General features: G+C 38.3%; 4 protein-coding genes and 2 pseudogenes across 5 annotated transcripts; 4 read left to right on the top strand and 2 right to left on the bottom strand.

Moving 5' to 3' along the window:
• Window positions 1-337: 337 nt before the first annotated feature.
• LOC119982389 lies at window positions 338-2,012 on the top strand (annotated as a pseudogene).
• A 260-nt stretch (window positions 2,013-2,272) lies between these two features.
• On the bottom strand, window positions 2,273-4,959 carry LOC119982390 (annotated as a pseudogene).
• A 3,262-nt stretch (window positions 4,960-8,221) lies between these two features.
• On the top strand, window positions 8,222-8,986 carry LOC119983133 (AT-hook motif nuclear-localized protein 16-like). The gene has a single exon (XM_038826814.1). The coding sequence runs from the start codon at window positions 8,222-8,224 to the stop codon at window positions 8,984-8,986; it is 765 nt and encodes a 254-aa protein (XP_038682742.1).
• A 1,662-nt stretch (window positions 8,987-10,648) lies between these two features.
• LOC119983055 lies at window positions 10,649-13,757 on the top strand. Of its 2 annotated transcripts, none has more exons than XM_038826712.1 (2): window positions 10,649-10,920; window positions 12,921-13,757. In XM_038826712.1, exons 1-2 carry the CDS (start codon window positions 10,665-10,667, stop codon window positions 13,292-13,294), a joined length of 630 nt encoding a protein of 209 aa, XP_038682640.1. In that variant the 5' UTR covers window positions 10,649-10,664; the 3' UTR covers window positions 13,295-13,757. The 2 variants fall into 2 exon arrangements, with proteins under 2 accessions (XP_038682640.1, XP_038682639.1); XM_038826711.1 differs by having other exon boundaries at window positions 10,649-10,925; window positions 12,926-13,757.
• A 1,220-nt stretch (window positions 13,758-14,977) lies between these two features.
• Window positions 14,978-15,868, top strand: LOC119982604. Its single transcript, XM_038826071.1, has one exon. It carries the CDS (start codon window positions 14,978-14,980, stop codon window positions 15,866-15,868), a length of 891 nt encoding a protein of 296 aa, XP_038681999.1.
• Window positions 15,869-18,609: 2,741 nt separating this feature from the next.
• LOC119982053 (glycerol-3-phosphate acyltransferase 1) lies at window positions 18,610-21,163 on the bottom strand. The gene is made up of 2 exons (XM_038825226.1): window positions 20,363-21,163; window positions 18,610-19,995 (listed from the first exon to the last, which is right to left on the bottom strand). Exons 1-2 carry the CDS (start codon window positions 21,101-21,103, stop codon window positions 19,126-19,128), a joined length of 1,611 nt encoding a protein of 536 aa, XP_038681154.1. The 5' UTR covers window positions 21,104-21,163; the 3' UTR covers window positions 18,610-19,125.
• Between the last annotated feature and the right edge of the window lie 439 nt (window positions 21,164-21,602).

The raw sequence follows: 21,602 nt of genomic DNA, 5'->3' as shown, positions 1-21,602 counted from the left end.
CTGGGCTGGGCGGGTTCTGCTGTGAAGGGTATTCACTTCAAATTCAGATTGCATGATTGTACCTTTCTTTAATATGTTGGGTTGGGTATTCTGCATTCATTTAGTACCCAAACAAACTATGGCCATCTACGCAATTTAAACTTTGCTTTGCTTGGGGCTAAATTCACATTTACTCTGTTTCCTTCCCGCTAGCAGCGCAGCGACGGAAGTCTGTATTATTATTATGTAATTAATTGTCCGAGTAATAAGTGCCTGAATGCTGAAGTTTCCTTTGGGTGGTACGCATCTATGCGACGCTTTATTTAAAAAAAAAAACTGAAAACCGGCATAACTTGAATAAAGTTTTTATACTCTCCGTCTCTCTCTCTCTCTCTCTCTCTCTAGTCGGAACAGAGAATTTTCCTCACTGCTCTGCTCTCGTCCTCTATCTCGATCTCTCGCTGGGCCTCTCTCTCGAACGCGCGCTCTTTTCTCTGTCTCTAGGCGATTCGTATATTTAGGTATGTGATCACTGTTTCAGATTGTTTGCGATTCATTGTTATATTTGTAATCATGATTTTAAATTTAGTTCTGGTTTGAGTGTTGGTGTGCGTGGACTTAGATTTAGGTTTTGTTTGAGAGTTGATTATATTTCCAATCGATTCGTCTTTACTCTTATGGTTCAGATTGTGGGTAGATGTCGGATCTCTGTGCTTTTCTCTCTCAGTTGAAGCAATTTAGTTACACATGGTGATATGCATCTAGATTTTAGGCATAGCATAACATGGATAGTAATTACCTGTTTTAATTGTGTTCTTTTCTGAATTCATAGATGTTATCTTTTTGTGTTCAAATTAGTGCATACAATTTCTGTGTTCTAAATACCTTACTGGGGGTATATTTCCTAGCCCTATTTGTGGAGATTAGTGAATGCCCCCGACCTGATCCTTTTGATATTTTTCGCTTTTGGGTTCAGATATAGATAAAGATGTCGGGCCAAAGTCAGCGCTTGAATGTAGTTCCTACTGCTACGATGCTGGGAGTCGTGAAAGCTCGCTTTGTTGGCGCTACAAGAGGTCATGCCCCTTTGAAAAAGACGAATGATGCCCTTACTGTCAGTTCCGTCAAATTCTCAAGAAGATCGTTTCGACAAAGGAATCCATGGGAGAGATCATGAAAGCATCATCTTTCGCACTAACTGAAGCAAAGTATGCTGCTGGGGAGAACATCAAGCATAGTGTTCTTGAGAATGTTCATGATGCCTCTCTGAAGGTTCGCTCTCGACAGGAGAATGTTGCTGGCGTGAAGCTTCCTAAGTTTGAGTATTTCACTGAGGGCGATACAAAAAATGCCCTGACGGGATTAGCCAGAGGTGGGCAACAGGTGCAGCAATGTCGTGCTGCTTATGTAAAAGCAATTGAGGTTCTAGTTGAGCTTGCTTCATTGCAGACATCTTTTCTAACACTCGATGAAGCCATAAAGACCACAAATCGCAGAGTCAATGCTTTGGAGAATGTTGTGAAGCCGAGGTTGGAGAACACAATAAGTTATATCAAAGGAGAGTTGGATGAGCTTGAGAGGGAGGACTTCTTCTGGTTAAAGAAGATCCAAGGCTATAAGAAGAGGGAAATTGAAAGGCAGACTGCAGCTGCTAAGGAGTTTGCTGAGGAGAAGTTTGTAGAGAAGGTGTCTTTGCAGAAGGCTATTTCACTAAATTCAGCACACAATTTGTTGTCTGCTGGTATGGAGAAGGATGAGGATATAATTTTCTGATGTGGAGTAAGGCTGATTTGTTCTTAGGATGGGTGGCTTTGTGGCTGTTTTCCATGACAAGTTGCAATTATTTAAATGGCGATCCTGTGATTCAAATAAAAGTTTCAGAATGCTTTCTATTTATTTTGTATTAATTGGATGGGAGTTTTTCATCATTTCAGAGATTTTAGTAGCTGTTGCCTCCACAGCTTTGTTTGATCAATTAAATATGTTATATTGGATTGGTTCTTGAGTAGTATGCTCTTTGGTGTTGCAAAATAGTAATACTATGATTTTGTCTTGTCAAACTGTTTTAGGAAAAGTTGCGTATTACAGGAAGAAGATTGGTTTCCCCTTTACTTTTTTTTTCCCATAAGTTTGGCTATGTGCCTTTACCTCTATGAAACCCCAAATGATAGCATCTCGAGCATTGAAGTAAATAATGCATGGGAGCTGTGTCGCTTGGGCAAGTATCATCAACATTATTTCCAGTCACAGTTAAAATGCTAGAAATGCTTATATCACTCAGACACAAGTGAAATTACGGAAGAATGTTCTTCTTGTCCTTTCACTTGAACAATAAGAAGAGACCAGCCTCTAAATTGAGGACATCAATTCCTATCTTTATGAAATAAAACTAGAGGAGTATTCATTGACTTGAAAGCTCAAAGAGCTTTAACAACCAATGGGATAATCATCATTCCCATCTTCAGGAGTTCTTTTTCCTTACTATTATTATTTGCAATTATACAGCCCATCTGATTTCAAAATGATGATGTCAAATTATAACAATCTGCAGTTGCTTTCTCCACGGCAGGAAGACTGGCAAAAGCATGCTATTAAGATCTCCCATGTCGAGATGTTGAAGCTAAATTCTTCACAGCCAACCCACCTGGTTTTATCATTGGAGATGTGCTGTAAAGGAAGCCACAGATAATATTATGGATCAAAGAAAAATGGCAATAGTAATTTGGACAAACAATTATAATACAAATTATGAATACTACCGACTATTTCTTTGCACGGCATTGTTCCTCATGGCTGCAATATTTTTCACTTCTCGGCTGTTCAGAAGGACAAAAAGAAAACAACCCTGTTATTAGCAAACATCCGGAGGGAGTTTAATCTATTTCAGGAAGGAACTGCAAGCGTAAAAACTCTGCTGCACATTATAAGAGCTACATTTACCTGTTAAGGAATTCCAACTTTGATTTCCTCATCAAGTTGCTCTACACATTGGAAAGATTGCCAGGTCCACTCCCTACAGATTAATATCAAGAGTAAAACAACTCAAGCACATACCATGATGCATCCTCACTGTGGAGGGCTGGAAGTTGCTCAAATACGCAACAGAATACTGGACAAGGTTGAAGTTGAACCATGAGAGAATCCATCACAAGGATTAAAACAAAAACCTTACCTCCATAAAATCTTCTTTTATTATTAGGAGGAACTTTTGAACAAAGCTGAATAGTTCGCTTTTGCTTTCCTACAAAAGTTTTAACACTAAGTAAGAATTATGTTTAGACTCAGAGCTGTTACATTACCCTGTTCACGGAACTGAATTGCTGAAAATATTGAACCGTAAGGTAATTGTTAGAGTAACCACAAAGTAAGATTTAACTCTGCAAAGGAATAAAACTGGACTAACACATGCAAGTTGCCAACACAAAGTTTTTTTTACTTTCTCCTTCCCTTTGTTGCAGAAGCCCATTTGTCATATTACGTATGGAAAGATTGCTGACAAAATATTCATTTCCCTCATTTGGATTCATAATTTTTTCTTGAGAAATAAAAGTCGCCATATGCATCCCATTAAAACACTCGTTAAATTACTCATAACTGTTGTTCTTTTTTGAACATATGAAAACAGACAATCCAGTGCACACATAAGAACTCAGTCATTGAAAAGACATGATTATATGATAGCAAGACTCATGTAAAATTTTCCAAATCAAGTATAATGTGAATACTCCAGAAACACAGCAGCTGCAACTATCATTTGAAGAGGCCCCCATCACAACACCGTCACCACTACAGGCTATGGAAGTCAGATATGGAAATGGTCTTTTCATCAAATATCTCTAGGTTTTACTAACCAAGGATAGTCCTCCTGGGGAATTGAGGCAGACAGAGACTGGAAATAAATTGCTTATGAAACTCAATTTGCACGGACTAGACATGCCCACGTATGATCCAGTAGCAATCATAGGCCACTGCTTAATGGTTCTACAAAAGCGATACCCAGGTAGGTGTTTAGGAGATGATGGTCTCAACCTTCAGCTCATTTTGTAGATGCTTGGTAGAGTGGGACTTATATGTAGCACAGATAATGCCATGGCAACGGGGATTTAATCAGAGAATATATCAAATGCATGGTTGAGTACTCTAGTGAAAAAATTCCATAAGGCAGAATAAATCAAAAGGCCAGAGTCCATGAAACATATGCTCTTTGAGATTTTTGGATAAAGAACATACGAGCATCTTCATTCTTGTACAGTTGCTTAAGTCGATCAACTGATTTATCTATAGCCTCGGTCATATTCTTCATTTTGGCCTACAATAAGATCACTCTAGTTAGTGGGGCAGTTGATAATCCACTTTCTAGTTTTTAAAAAAAGTAAGGTTGATCATTTCCCAATAAAAAATACACAATGACCAAAATAAATATAAAATTCAATGAATACAAGAGAGAAAGAGGTCGAGAAAAGTTTACCTCATATAATTGTATCCATCTAAATGACACATTCTTCTGCTTCATCCTCTCAACCACAAGGTCTGTGCTCTCATGACCAAACTGTCGTTCATAGAATTTCTTCCACAGCTTATCGGTCACTGGACCTAAATCTCTTCCCTAAAAAGAATTGTCGACGTTGAAATTTTTTTACTTGAACAAAATCCACATACCCAATTGGTGTAATTTAAAACACAAAATGTGTGTGAAAAAGAACAATCAAAACATGCAATTCAAGATAACCACAAGAGCTTAGCCGAAACAAGTAATTATAGAACACAAAATTAGCGTCTTACTACTGTATTCTTCTCCACATGCATCAACTGGTCAAGCGTACAATGTGGCAGAATACGGTCAAGAAGATCCGCATCAGTTTCTCCAACATCCCCTAGATACCTTACATTATCTATAGCCGTAAAAATACAAAGATCTAACAATGAGGGAGCTTTCTCTTTGGCATGATACTTATGTTGTGCATGTTCATTGATCTCTTGTTATCCATTTCTCTTCTGTTATGCTAATACACTGTTAAAGGAAATACAAAAAGAATACGCAATTAGTTTCTTCAAAATCAAGAATGGTAAACATCATTAAATCTTCGGGAACTTAGATGAATAATTGTTCAGGACCTAAAGCATGAGCATCCAAGCAAACTTCGGATAATAAAACAAAATTTAACCATATTCAATTCAGATAAGTTCAGCTTTGTCGTAGCGCCAGTACAAATATCCGAAGAAGTTGACTCTTCTTTGGAGAAGCAAAAGAATTTATCAAATAAGGCACCAAGGGGGTGCCACCCAACAATACCATTTTTTTTTAATTATTGTGTACAATGTGTATCAATAAATGTAGGCGAGTATATCCCTAATATAGAAATGTAATTGAGATATCGCTGATATATACCCGGATATGGATGGCGACTTGGCCAGCTTATACTTGATGTCAACTACTCAGGCAACATCATTGTATAAATATTCATCGACAAAACTTATATGTCTTGAAACTGGCAAATTACATGAAATAGATAAATTTGTTATTTTTTTTTTACTTCTTGTCAATGAACATGGTATTGGAGCTCAGTTTATGATCTGACGCCACAAACCAAGTGAATCGGCGGCATTTGGAAGCTAAGACCTCTGTCCAATACCTTTTCGAAATTGCCAACCCAATATTACTTGTAACTATCTTGGTGCCTAAATAGCCGATGACTGAACCTCAGCCTCTCCAGACAAGACATAGTTTGTGGAACTGTTAATATGCAATACCTTTCCCCTTAATCCAGATGCAGGCATTTATACAAAAGGCACATCTCCCTGGGCATTTTGAGATTCAGTTAAAACTCAAGTTGTTTAAGCTCTCCCAAATTAGGTTTCAGAGGGATATTAATGTCTATCATTAAACATAGGTGTTTACGGCATTAATGTAGCCGTGTAGTTAAGATACACTGACAAATAGTTGAGATATTGCCAGCGTTGGCTGGGATATGGACATCACAACTATATCAAGAAACATCCATGATTATACATAGACTGTTATAGTTAAGAAATATAAAATTTGACTTCAATCAGCTTAGGCTTTTGGGTTATATGGTGTTTCACATGGCATTGGAACAAGTTAAAACATTTAATTTTTTGGCAAATGCTTGCCATGGGAACGGTGGCCATTTAATCATTAAAAACTTCCCTAAGTTTGTAACATGGGACTTGTGCATGTTGAAATTTGAAATAGGCAAAAAAACATACAATATAAAATCTTCTCCAGTCTATTCGCTTCTTTTTCATACATTAACATTTGAGTTTAAAAGAACATAAACAGGAAAACAATGAAGTTTATCTCAGTTTTCTCAGCAACCACACAATATAATGAAGTTTATATCAGTTTCCTCAGCAACCAAACAATATCAGCAAAATTTAAAATCCATGTCAAATCATATACAACAGTATAAGAAATTTTTCCAATCATGGAGGCAAAAAAAATCGGTGCTACTTATCACATGAAAATACCATCGAACTAAGAATAGATAAATCCATAGAAATCAGATTCAACAACTTGATTGCTTTAATCAAAGCATCTCGTGATAGGAAAAAAAAAACCCCTCCAAAACATTTAATCAATAACTATACTTTCAATTATATGTATTGAAATAGACAAAATTTAGATGGGGATTTGAAAAGATTGGAACTTCACTCATACGTGATAAAAAATAAACGAAATTCAGATTAAAATTCGAAAAGACTAAAGCTTTGGCTTTGGAGAGAATTACCCTGGCGTTATCGGAGACCGATTCGACGGAGTCCAATGTAATCGGAATATTCCAATAGCCTCTGCTTCTATGATGACAGGGCCATCCCGCTTCTATGATTATGCCTATGCTAACCTGCGCAAGGGCAAGGATGACAGCTGCGGGTTTTTCGTGTCTTCGCTCGCAACCACCACGTCACCGCTTGCCATGTCAGGCTCTCAGCATTACGTGTACACAAAATACTCTTTTTTTTTTTTTTAAATGGTTGAAATCATCCTCTGTAGAGCATGCTAGGAAATTACAAACACGGAACTATAGAACTACAACTTAAAACTATACTTAATTTATTTTTGTTAAAGAAAAAATTATGCCAAAAAAATATGACATATAGACGAGTAAAATCATGAGATATAAGGTCTTCCTAAGAGTCAATGGAGGAGGAAAGACGCATGCCGTGCAAGTAATGAGTAGAACGTGGAATCAATTGCATGACCTCACGTCTAAGCTAGAGGATCGATCATAATCCCACGTTCAAGCTAAGGGATTGGCCATAATCACACATTCAAGCTAGGGGATCGGCCGTAAGGGATTGGTCAGTTAAATCTAAATCTTGATATCATAGAGTAAATCTCGCAATCAGTTATTAATGGAATAATAAATCCCTTTATTTAAGGAGAATGAGTATACTATAAATAGTATAAGAAAACTCAAGGTATGGTATTCTTTTTCTATTTATAAAAATATTCACACTTATAATAATTGGAGAAACTCAAGGTATGGTATTCTTTTTCTATTTATAAAAATATTCACACTTATAATAATTGGAGTCTGACTTGAACATCGGAACATCCATGACCATCATGGTGACCATTAGACCCACGGACTTGTCATTGTTGTAGGAGGTCAACGTTTGACGACAAGCTTTTCTTACTTGGTGGAAGGATTCAAGCTCGAGAACCCATTTTACATCGGGCCCAAGAAGATAAAATTATTGTTCCACTGCATAGCGCTTTTTTTTTTTTTTTTTTTTTTTGTAAATTATGAGGGATTTCGGGAGCTTCTCATGGTTTTTATGTAATGTATCTATTTCTTTCTCTCCCCGTGAATCATATGTTTAAGGTTTGCTGTGAAAGGTATTCAATTCTTGCATTATCACTTCAAATTCAGATTGCATGCTTGCACCTTTAATATTAGTACCCAAACTATGGCCATCCACGCATTTAAACTTTGCTTTGGCTAAATATTTGTATAAGATATTGCATCTGTTGGAGAAGCCAATTGACATGAAGGAGGCAAGTTGGGAGGAAGTAGGAAGCATAAAAATACTAGTGTTATTTTGAAGTTTGGTAACACTTAACTGCCGCCTACTCTTCAATCATTCTTTCTGGTTTTTGTAATAAAATTATTGGCACAACTCCGCTACTTAAAGCACACATGCTGAATAGAATTCATCATATATTCCTGTGAGTTGTTTGTGAACAACTGGATTAGCAGGTGCTCTAGCAAGTGAATCAATGACTGGAGGTGGTGACCTAACTGTTCCTCAAGTTGGCATGAAAAAGATAATATTGGACCGCAACCAAGAAGCAGATCAGAAATTTAATCACCATAAGGCTGCGCCACCAGTTTCATCAGCAGCTGAGGGTGAGAGCATTAGACGCCCCCGTGGCAGGCCAGCCGGCTCTAAAAATAAGCCAAAGCCACCCATTATTGTCACTAGAGACAGTGCAAATGCCCTCAGGGCTCATACCATGGAAGTGAGCTCAGGCTGTGATGTGGGCGAGAGTCTAGTGAACTTTGCTAGAAGAAAGCTAAGAGGCATTTGTGTCCTTGCTGGAACTGGGTTTGTAACCAACGTTACCCTACGGCAACCTGCCTCGCAGGGGGGTGTTGTGACCCTCCATGGCCGGTTCGAGATTCTGTCGTTGCTTGGATCAATCTTGCCCCCACCAGCCCCACCAGGAATCACAGGTTTAACCATTTACTTGGCAGGGGGTCAGGGGCAGGTGGTTGGTGGTGGTGTTGTCGGTGCACTCATTGCTTCAGGCCCTGTTGTGATCATGGCTGCATCTTTCATGAATGCAACTTTTGATCGTTTGCCATTGGCTGATGATGATATTATTGCCGCAGCTGTGCAGAATCAGCATTATCAGAATGGTCGTCACCACCATCTTGACATTTCAGATTTATGTGGGATGCCCCAGAACTTGCTCACTAATGGCACTGTGCCTCATGAGATACATAGTTGGGCTCCAGGACGAACCATGTCAAAATCCTGATCTGTTTTTCATCAAAATGATTAGTCTCTGTTATTTCAGGGTCTTCATATTTAATTAATTTTCTCTGAGAGCATTAGCTTTGTAGCTTCACTTGCCTAATCCACTTGAAAAACACTGGATATAATTTCTCTTTGTAAAAGAATTTTGCATTGTAAATTCTGATATACGTAGAGTGTGTATATTACATAAAATTCAGGCCCTGAAGGCATCCACACAAACATAAGGTTTGCAGCCTTCACTCTTTTCGTGATTTGAACTGATTATACCAAACGTCAGCTAACCAATTAATGAATTCAAGGGCATAAGAATTTCTTTGGGGCCTTCAAACATCATTAAGCAGATGGTAAATCTCTTGGGCTTTAGAATTCAATCTTCCTCCAGCTATAAGCTCCTGAACTTCTCCACCCACTTCAATCAAACTACATCCAGGCTCTCTCTATCTGCTTCTCTTTCAAGTAAATTTTTCAGATTCAATGATCAATCCGGTTTTCAAAATCTTGATGGGGTCTTCCATGTAACCTAGGGTTTACCAGTCAGTTGTCTGGTAAACAAACTTAAAAATGTTTCACAACTCTCCCATGAAGCTGCGCTCCAACGTATGGGCTAGACCAATTGGGCATTGTAGTGGATAAAAATGGTTTAGGTCCAATAACTCATATATGACCAAACTCAGTCAACTATTCTGGCTAACATGCCCAGAGCCCATAATTGACGCAGGCACACAGTCCAACATGTTGATTTTCAGCCTTTGCCACGAATTCAACACAGGGACCGAGCCTATAGTTTGTCTCACTTATGACAGCTAAGACTCCAACCTTTTTTCGTTTGCATTACGTGCATGTCAGATCCTTTTGTCCAAAACCACCGAATTCAAACAACTTGCCACCCAACTTTCCCTCATCATTCATTTTGGCCTTGATCCCTCTAGGTTCAACCAATCACAGCTCACTCTTGAGTCGTGAGATTGTTTTGGTCACCTACTCCAAACAACCTCGAAACTTGCACCCACCCTATCTCAGAGTACGAGTCGTGATAAAGGACTTATTCCTTCATTCACCAATTACATCCGCCCCCTTTTTTAACACATGCCATTTACAAATCATTCATTTCTAAATCATCGTTGAGATATGTCCCCACATGGTGTGATGTCATCCCAATTTTTACCTTACATAAACTATAAATAATCCTTCTTTGAGGAACTAAATTCTCAATTTAATAAAATCACGAATGAGTTGTTTATATGTGTTTTATGTCTAAACTCATTTGACTAATTAAAATCAAAAGTAGATTCATCTTACCCAATTTTATTCAAAAGATTTCTCTAAATAGAATTTTTGACACTTTCAAATCAACTTAATATTTTTGTTATCTAAAAAAAATCTGGAGATGTCAGAACTTTGTCTCCCTTGCGATAAAATCATGCGTCTATTGTTGGTGTGTTTTTATCTTTATCTCTCTATCTATAATTAAATCATCGGGTATCAAGATCTATATCATTCATCCTTACGAGCACATGAATCGTATGGTAAGACTTGATTTTTTTTTTTCTGTCTCACCACTTGGCCGGCCCTACATGAATGTGATACGTCATTTCTCCTGTTCCATGTTTTTAAAAATATATATATGTAATATTATCTAGTTGAAGTGCTGAAAATTCTTGCTTTAATGATACTCCTTTATGGATAATCAACCCCTCTTATCCACCACCACCGTCACAGCCACAACCACCATAATATTTCAAGACGGTAACAATAGTACTAATAATAATTCAGGTGGCATCCTTTTGCGGTTTCTCCTAATAATTTCCGTGGGAATAATCTCCCTATGGGCAAACTACGAAGCATCTAAAGGCTTTGACATTGCAATCATCAACGACGCCGGAGACTCTCCCGCAGGAAAACGATTCAAGCTCTTCTACACATCCAATGACAAAGCCGTATGACCGACACCAAAATGTGTGTGTACTTACCCCAAGTGTAGGGTATCGTCAAGTAATAAACCGGTGAGTCCGGTATCGATCCACGAGGAAGCAATGCAAATTTGAAGTGAATGATATGCAAATGACTAGCTAACACTAATAAACACAATGAATATCAAATAAAAGCAAGTAAAAGAAATGGGCTGAATGACTCGGTAGCATGAGCGATTTTGTAATCAAAGTAAGCACAAATTGGATTTAAAACAATTAATTAAAAACCTAGTCTCTAATCCGTCCCGGTGGTTACTCGGTTCTCATACTCAAGGTATCATTGCAAACACACACAACCATACACAATGCATTGTGTGATACTATCAATCATGCATATGCAAAGAGAATTGGGTTATAAGACTTCAATTCATACATGTAGGTCATCGGGTCTCTTAATCTACGATGAACGCAAAGGGATAAACACCTAATATTATGAATTAATATTCCCCCTTGGGGCTTGGCTTGGCTTGGCTAACACCCTAGTTTCACACTCAAAGATCAATTAACCATAACTCTCCCATGCACATTCCTAATTTAACCCAAAACCCCATCATCAATACACATAATTAATAGCTATGCAATGAAAAACTCAATTAATTAAGGAAATCATGCAATGGGTTTAACAATTCTCAATCGAACGCATTAGATGCAATCCCTAGACTAGACAATCCAAGAATACAAGCAAATATGTCATTCCCATAGATCCAATCACACAACTATCACGAAATTAAAAGAGAGAAATCGAAGCTACGATTCTTTGAGCATACCTTAAGTAATCGAAACCGAGTACCCACCGTTTGGGACTAGAAACTAGAAAGAGAACTTAGCCACTCATGATTGTTGCAAAAAACATCCAATCTATTGTCATCTAAATCAGAGTTTATACAAAATCAAGAGAAAGCACCAAAAACAACAAAGAAAACTTCGAGATAGAAAACTAGATCTACACTACTCCTATGGTGGCTTCCTCTTGGAGAAGTCAATGAATTATTCTGGAAGCCAACCAAATCTTAGGGTTTTCTTCTCTTTTTACAATAGAAAATACCTAACTACCCTTATAAAATCGTTTCCCATTGGTTACATACATGATTTACCCCAAATGCCCTTGAAATTTCGGTGCAGAAAATTGCAGATTCGCCGTAGGTGTCCGGACGGGGGTCCGGACGCTTCATGCCTCCAACTTTGTGAGAACAAGGTCTGATTCCAAGCTCTTGTGATTTCCACCATTGGATCTTTTTCCATCTTCAAATCTCGACCTTCAATTACATGTGCAAATCTTGACCATTGAATGAATAGATCATTAAATCTCAACCTTGCAATATGTAGCCGTTGCACTTGCATTATTTTCCAAGTCTAGCTTTGCAAGATTTGAGTTGTCATGTGCACTTGCAGCCATCTTTGACCATTTGATTAAACTTGCACCAAATCTTGACCTTGGTATCTCCAACAATTTTGTCATCTTTGACAATTTGATCAAACTTGCACCAAATCTTGGCATTGGTATCTTCAACAATTTCCTTTTAAATGTGTAGCAACTTGCAGCCATCTTTGACTCCAAAAATCAAGTAAGATCTTCTTTTAAGTCAAAAATTGCAAGCAAGAATGTTGTCTTATGCACAACCATTGGATTCACCTTTAAATGATCATCTTAACCCTTCAAGTCTTGTTGTAATCTAATACATTCATAATTCAAAACAATTCAATCTCGGCCATAGATTAGTGTACCGTTGGAGCTTGTAGTCTTCAAGAATATCTTCATAATCTAAGTCCCGACACCTCACAGCAAAAAGTGCCCAAAAAGTGCTCCAACTTGCCCAATTCAGTCATTTAAGCCCGATTTCCTGCAGAATCAACGGGAAACATGTATAAGGGTAAAATTACTTTATTTAAACACAAATGAATTACTATAAGCACTAGAACCTCCTAATTAGATAGTATTAGGACCTCAAAATAGAGGTCCGGTCACCGTACGCATACTCCAAGACGCCAGTACTGTTGTCCAAACCGTTCTCTACACAAACAATAAGATCCGGCCACCACCGCCGCAACACGTCACCCTCAGGCTGCTTCCTACCGATGAGTTGAAGTTGAACAACACGGTGACGGTGGAGCCCATAGAAAACAATGGTTTAATGTTCAGTATTAATATAAGCCCATCCATGCTATCAATGGAGGGCCGTGATGATGGTGCTTTCATCAGGACCGTTCAACGGGGGATGGCTCGCGTGTGGGTATTGTATTTGTATTCCAGGGCTCCGTCGTGGGCGGTTGATGGTATGGTGGAGTATGTAAGTATGATGGGTGGTTTTGGTAGTACTGTTGGGGAGTTCCTGCATTAATTATTAATTATTGTGATCGATCAGGGTTTGTCAAATGTCAATCCAAGGGTTGATGGATGGTTTGGATGATCGGACAGTAGAAGATAAAGTATGTGAGGCACAGGCACGGCCATGATGTACTTCGCTGGCATATACATATATACATGTTATATGTATTGTGTAATGTCTGTAGATCTGTCCCTTCCCTTCGCCACGTGGAAGAGAATGGTTTTAAATAGATAAGGACTACTACGCCAATAATCAATATCATTTACATGGATTCTTTTTAATTTTTTTGTAAATATATACCAGGCATTTGTTGTTTTCTTAAATTTTAAAATAATATTTTCGAATTCAAATAGCTAGGCTTTATATGGACAATAAAATCCCTTATTTATTGCGAGAGAAAAGAAAAAAAAAAGCACCAACTGTTTGGAGCCTTGTAACTGTATGGGGAATAGCCTAATAGGAATAGGAGTTTTTTTTAACTTTTTTTAAATGTCATGACCAACTGATTATATTCATTTACTCAAAGATTAAGAGAATCCGTCTCTCAAAGAGTAAGAGAATCTGAAGCGGTTAGATGGATTACAAGAGAACTAAAAAAAGAAAAATACAAACAATGGACATCGCCGCCGCCAAACACTCTTGAACAATGACAATGTTCTCTACTGGACTACGCCAAATTATATAGACTGAATGAAAAAAAAATCAAATAAACAACATAATGGTTCTAGATCAAGGATTTTGGTTTTTCCTTCAACAAGAGATGTTGATATTTCTCAGATCTAGGAGTCTTATCACTATGGATCAAATATATATCGTCGGAACAAACTAGAAACACTAGTGATCGAAGATTCACGACAGATGGAGGAGATTTAGAACTGAAGAGAAGAAACCATGAATCAAACTCAAAACATGAAAGAAGTGCATAAAGAATGAGATCGGAAACAATAGCAGGGAAAGAGGAAGTGGAGAAGAATGATCTCACCCCTCCTTAAACATATCTAGAGGAGTTGAGAGGTTTTTTTAGAGAGAGAAGAAGTGTTAATAGGAATAGGATTGAGTAATTATGTTGGACAAAAAGCAACTTTTAGTGCCTCAAATATGGGTCGGGTTTCACTTTCGTCCCTAAGCTTTTTTTTTTCCCCTTTTTAGTGCCCCAACTATTGAAAAGTACCCCAGTTGTCCTTTAGTTAGATCCAGCCACCGGAAAAGCTAATGTGTCATATGACCTGGATTTTGGTTTCCATTATTTATGTACGTGTAAATTCCACATAAGATATATTATACACGTGGCTAGTAAATGACTATTATAACCCTAAGAGAGATGAAATTAGGCCTGAGCTTCTCATCCCCTTCTCATTCGAACCTTGCACACTCCATTGTAGCCGCTGAGAGAGAGACACCATCTTCAACCTCTTATTCATTTTCGAAGCAGCTCGCATTACTCTAATCTTGAAGATCGCACATCACAGTTCTCGGTTTATCAAGTCTTCTGTTCGAGGACGAAAGGTATGTTAGGTTTCCAAACTTCTAGTTTTTGTTTCCCCTTCTCCCTTAAATTTTTGCCCCAATTTCTGTTAGTGTTAGATGTTGAGGTCACATGTAACTTCTGGGTAATGTAGAAATCGACCCAATTCGTTTATTCTTCATGTGATCCCGATTCAATGTGAAAAGTAGGTTATGCAATTGTTCTTGCAGATGGTGAAAACACGTGCTTCCAGAAAAAGGTCTGCTACATTATCTACTAGTGATGAAGCTGAAAACACTAGACAGAATGCAAATATTGATGATGAGGTTGAAAGCGATGATTGCTCTGATTCTGATAATGATGACGGTATCATGAATGTGAGGTTCAATGACAGTGATGAAGACAACATGGATGATGATTTGTTCACGAGGTACACTAATGAGGGAGTTGAGGGTGATCAAGGTGGGCAAGATAGGAGTTATGAGTTGAATTTTACGTCTAATGAAGATGCAATTTTCAGTGATGCAGAGTACGCCTCAGACTCATTACAGAGTTATGATGGCTCTATTGAAGAGGAACAAGGTGAGAAAAGGGAATCTCATCCACTATTTAAGCCCATTAAGAACATGGACAGTTACAAGTGGCATATTGGTATCAGATTTCCATGCAGAGATTCGTTTAAGGATGTAGTTGCTACGTATGCAATTCAAGGAGGATGGTCTCTGAAATGGATCAAGTTTGACAATGTGAGAGCATGGGTAGGTTATGTGGATGGGTGTAACTTCTTGCGATTTTGTTCCAAGCTTAGTGGGGTGACAACTTGGGAGTTGAAGACTGTTTTGACTGAGCATTCTTGTGAGAGGACAAATGGGAACAAGATGTTAAATTCAAAGTGGCTTGCGAATAGATTGGTGGACAAAATGAGAAGAAACCCAAAAATGAAGCTTGTGGAGATAATGCAAAAGGTGCGAGACAAGTACACAATAGACATTAGCAAGACTGTGGCATCTAGAGCTAGGAAAAGGGCTTTAGAGGTGGTTTATGGAAGTTACTCAGAACAATACAAAAGGTTGAATGATTTTTGTGCTGAAATATTAAGATCAAATCCTGGCAGCACATGAATGGTGAAGGTAGATAGACCACCAGAATATGCAATGGAGGTGGAGAATCCTACACCTTCAAGGGTGTTGAATCCGAAGTTTGACAGATTGTATATGTGTCTGGACGCAAGTAAGAAGACATTTCTATCTGCTTGTAGGCCAAGTTGGACTGGATGGTTGCTTTCTTAAAGGTATGTATCGTGGCCAATTGCTAGCAGCTGTAAGGAGAGATCCTAATGATGGGATGCTACCAATTACAATTGCAGTTGTGAGGGTGGAGAACACAGAGACATGGGACTAGTTTATGACAAGGTTGTTGGAAGACATTGGTTCCAAAGGGAAGATAACTTTCATAAGTGACAGACAGAAGCATGGGAAAACGACATGAAGGAGATCGAAAAGGTTAATCCTGGTGCATATGCAGAACTGAATGGAATTGATCCTAGATTGTGGTGTAAGTCACATTTTAGTGGTTATGCCAAGTGTGATACCTTGTTGAACAATATGTCAGAGACCTTCAACTCAACCATCATGAAATTCAGAGAGAAATCAATAGCAACAATGTTGGATGAGATCAAAGGATACTTCATGACAAGGTGGGCAGAGAATAGGATCAAGATCAATAGGTATCAAGGCAATGTCCTGCCAAAGATAAAGAAGAAATTAGAGATTGAGCATAAAGAATGTGGGAAGTGGTTGCCAAAATGGGTAGGAGATATGAAATTTGAGGTCATTTGCATGCAACAGAAGTTTATGGTTGATCTTGATGCCATGTATTGTAGTTGTAGGAAATGGGATCTAACAGGAATACCATGTAGGCATGATGTTAGCTGCATATATAGTAGAAGGAGGAAGATTGAGGAGTTCATGCCTGATGGTTTCAAAGGGAGGCATTTAATCTATGCTATTCTTATCTGATATACCCAACAGAAGGGCCAAAGAGATGGCCAAAAACATAACACGATGATATTCTGCCCACATCTGTACAGAAGGCTATTGGGAGGCCTAAAAAGAAGAGGAGAAGAGAAGTTGGTGAACCATTGAATGGGAAAGCATCAAAGGCTGGCATGAAGATGAGGTGCAGCAAATGTGGTGGTGATAAGCACAATGCAAAGACATGTAGTGTTGTTATAGTTCTGCCTCAAACTGTGAATCCTATTGCAGGTGTACCTCCAGTGGGAGTTAATACTGCTGGAAATAGTGTGAGGTCTAGGGTAACTGTACCTCCAATCTCTCCAATTAGTGCTGCAAATAATGTGAGGCCTAGGGTAGGTACACATGCATTGGCTTTTACTGGTGCTGGAAAGAGTCTGAGGCCTAGGGTAGGTTTACCACCAGTGAGAGGAATTGCTGCTGCCACCAGTGTGAGGCTTGGGGCAATAATACCTCCAGTGGCAGGAGTTAGACCTGATAGGCCACTTACCAGGCAAGCTGCCGAACAATGGAGGCCATTTAGCACTATTGGTGGTGATGGTAAAACTAGATACTTTGTGAAACCCACTAGAAGGAGCAACATGCAACCTGCTGTACCAAAAATCCCTGTTTTTAGGCCTCAGACAAGGTCAACCAAATACTGTGGCCCTAACACTTACACCGTCAAGGATCCACGTATTGGGGCTGTAAGTTTTATTCAAGGTCCAAGTTATTCAGAAAGTATGGTCTCTGCCACAACAAAATAGGTACTATTGTATGCAATTGTTATGCATTTAAGCACTTTTGATTGAAGTATGCCATTGACTCATAAACTTATCATAGGCTTCTACTATAGCATATGAGAAGGGCAATGCTGCTAGATCGTCTTCGAGATCCACAACTGGCACTCAACAATCTGTGAACAAGTGAGGAGCTTTGCAGATTTGGAGGGTCTTCGATTTGTAGTGTTTTATGTTCTTGTTCGAAGCAGCTATTGAATTCAATGCATGTTGTTGTTAACTAGGTTTGTCGTGACTTTTGTTATGGTGTGTAATGTTTGCACTATTTCTATTTTTTATGTTATGTGCTATTGGATCTCGTTACTTGTGGAATCTGAATTGCAATGCAGTTTGTTTTAAATATACACTGCAAATTGTGCATTGATTTGCAGGTCGAAAGTTTATGTGAACAGGGACAAAGCAGAAATTTCTCAGAAAGGTCGGGGACGAAAAGTCACTAACTTAAATATTTTAGGGACATATCGTTCATATGTTCAATAGTTGGTCACATAGTATATCTCCGATCCACCACATAGGCGCCACGTCAGATTTTTCAGACTTCAATCCCACTTTAAGGATAAAAGTGGTACTTTTCAATAGTGTTGGCACTAAAAAAAAAAAAAAAAAGCTTAGGGATGAAAGTGAAACTCGGCCTATAGTTGAGGGACTAAAAGTTGTTTTTTTACCAATTATGTTGTGTTGTGGCAGTTTTAGGCCCATCTCAGACACTAGTTGCTTTTCTAAATTGGTAAAAGTCCAATACACCGTCCAGTCCGACTTCAAGTTGTTTAATGTTTAGTTGTGTTAGATGGGCTTAGACTTTTGCTCAGTTGGGGCCATTTCCATTTACTTGGTAGGCCTTCCCCCGGGCTAGATTTGGTCCATCTTTTGTGCAATGTGCATGTGCATGTGCAGTGTGTATATACGACATGACATGCGATGCGGGAGGGCTCAAGATTTGACTCCAATGCACATTAAAATCTTGTGTAGAGACTAGAGAGAGAATGAACAAGACAGAGACTGGATTTTTCCCAAGCCTTCATTAATTAATTAATTAACAAATGTATATATATATAGCAGTATACAATACATACAGGCATACAGCATGATCTTCCTATATATATTAAATTATTCTTTAATTAATTACCAGAAGAAATTAATAAAATTCTGAGAGAAAATAAATTTCAAGTGTCAGCACTCAGCACTGAGTAGGAGCTGCACTGCACCATCATGTGTAGATATCCCCCACCCTCACCCTATTAAAAGCTTCCATCCATCCTTGAATGCTCAAACCGCCATCACCAATTGACCATGCCTGTATGTATTATGTACACATTACTTGCGTTCTCCAAGCAACCTATTCAATTCTTAACATTACTCCATACCTTGTCACTGCTCATAAATTATTATTAAGTAAATACCTCATATATATATATATATATATATATATATATCTATCTCATGGCGTAGAAAAATTAAATAACCATCACTGAAAAATTAAATGGTTAATTAAGAATCTTTTAGGGGAAAAAGAAGGATTCATAAAATTAATGGGATCGATATTAGACGAGTAATTAACACTTTCTCTCACGATGTTTGTTGGACAATCCCTTCATGACCTGCTAGCATCAAGTACTTGTCCTTCCTAGTAAGATTGGTGCACTCAAATCCCAAAGTAAGACCCAGTTGTTTTTGGATGTAGTTTGCTACTTCACAGCTTGATTTTCCACCAGCACATGTCAACCGTCTAGGGACCTTCCCAAGGATTTGAACATGGTAGGAAGGTCTTGGATTCATCAAGAAGAAGATTGGATCCAAGCATTTAAACCCACTTGCTGTTGTCCCATAGAACATGCTCACTTGTGTGTTCATTGCCACTGGGACTATCTCCTCTGCCAATTCTGCAAATAGAGAGCTGAATCTCAACAAATATGGCTCTCTACATGTTGTTCCTTCTGGACACACCACCAAATCTCCCTCACCAAGCAGCCTCTCCATTGTCTCTCCATCTTTCTTTCTGTCCCTTGTAAGCCTCACCGTTCTAATAGGAGCTATGATTTCAGACATTTTGCTCAGACTGTATGTGACTGCAGTTAATGGTTTCCCCAAGGAAGTGCTTAGAAAAACTGGGTCTAGGAGTGTTCTGTGAGTGCAAACATAGAGGACTCCCTTTTTGGAAGTTTTTGAAGGGTTCAGTTTGCAGCCTTTGACACATATTCTCACACCACTCAATGTAGCCAAAAAGTTGGCTAAGTTGTATGGAAGGAAGATTCCCACGAAGAGTCTGAATATGGAAAGGATTATTCCAATGGGAAGCCACATGAACATTGCTAGTGTTGCCAAGGGAGTAGGCAAGAATGCAAGCCTTCCATCATGGAATACAAGAGGCTTTGGGTACTTGTGCCTTGGCATTGCTGAATTGATTTTGCCATCCTCCTTGTTTATCACATAACCTTCCTGTTAATATTTATATATCAACAGTATTAGTATAGATTATCACTTAATTAAAAGGATATATACTTAATCAGTTCTTAATCAAAGTCATGTGCATGCAAGAAACATAGATTTAAAGACAGAGAATGAAGGAATATTCTTAGGGCCGGGGTTTTATTTAGAAGGCAGCCTCGATTGAAATCTAAAATCCATAAGATGATAAGAGTCATAGAGGAAATTAATGATAACCAAAATTGGAATAAATCACAAATGGGTCAGTTAACTGAAATGTAAGGCAGAATTATTTTTTTCTTCTTTAATCATCCACATTGGTGGGCAAAAGAAATTAAGAGAAATATTTTATTAAGCTGAAACCTGAGAGGATGAATACCTTGCATAGTGAGAGAAAGAGGAGGTCATGTTGGCTTGAACATCCAAGTCCAATATCAGGCTTTTTGTCTCCAAAATGCTCCTTAACTGCTGTGTGCTTCGAAAGTAAACCAGAACCAGAAACCAAACCAGTAAACAGGTGCCCAAGAGTGTGCAACTCAGTGCCTATAACCTTATTAACACTTAAATATTCCTTAAGAAATCCTTCAACCATTATTTTTGGAACATTGGTGACTACAACTTTAGAACCAGCAGAAGCCAAAAGCTCATAGGCTTGAAGATTGAGATTCTCAAGATAAAACTTAGGCAAAACAGCCCTGCTAACACTTTTCATGTCCTTGACTCTAAGCCCACAGAAGGTAATAAAGATCATGACTTTCAATTGAAGCTCATTGTTCAAAACCCACAAAAAAGAACACGACAACAACAGCAAAAATGCCCTCAAAATGCAACCACCTTCAAAGGCAACTAGCATGAAATAAGGGAAGAAAGATTTGTTTCTCAACAGAACACCAGGAATGTCACATACTAGTATTTTATCAGCAGACCCTCTACCCTCCAAACTACACTTGGTAACACTCGGAAAACAATTCTGCTGTGACAGTTGTGATGATTTAAAAGATGGGTTTTTGAGAAAGAAACCATAGCTTCTCATCTTTGTTGCAGCTCTGTAACATGAGTTGGCTAAGAGTTGGTACAATACCCACTCTGCTAGTTTCAGAAGCACCATTGGGAACACCATCTTTTTTGTTTGTTTTACTTCAATCTTGGGGAAGGAAAGACAGAGTGAGAGACAGGGGAAGGAAAGGATTAATTGCGGATGAGAAGAAGAAAAGATGCAGGTCAATATTTATAGAGGAAGAGCCCAGAATGGTTGACCATATCACACATGCACCGTTTGCATTAACTACTAGTAATAACAATTATCTCTTATTTTCCATTTCTGGGTTTCTTTCTTTTTTAATAATTAATAGTTTTTTCTTGATTAGTGCTCTGTTCATGGATATTGGGTATAACAGTATTTCATTCAATTAGCTAGAAGTAGGTGAAATTGTTGGTGTACTGGTGACCGTCTCAGTGTGATCTCTGTGACCTGTGTTTGAAAATGGAGGTTTAGGAACGTGTGCACTTTTTTCTTTGTTCAAAGTATATTACTATATCGCCATATGCATATACATCTATTAAAGTGTATATATTCACACAAAACAGCCTGTCGTTAACGAGGGGGGCTTCATCAACGT

The sequence above is a fragment of the Tripterygium wilfordii genome, chromosome 17, assembly GCF_013401445.1.
Source record: "Tripterygium wilfordii isolate XIE 37 chromosome 17, ASM1340144v1, whole genome shotgun sequence".
NCBI classification, from domain to species: Eukaryota; Viridiplantae; Streptophyta; class Magnoliopsida; order Celastrales; family Celastraceae; genus Tripterygium; species Tripterygium wilfordii.
The sequence above is the reverse complement of the archived record's forward strand: the minus strand, read 5'-3'. Positions and strand labels throughout refer to the sequence as shown.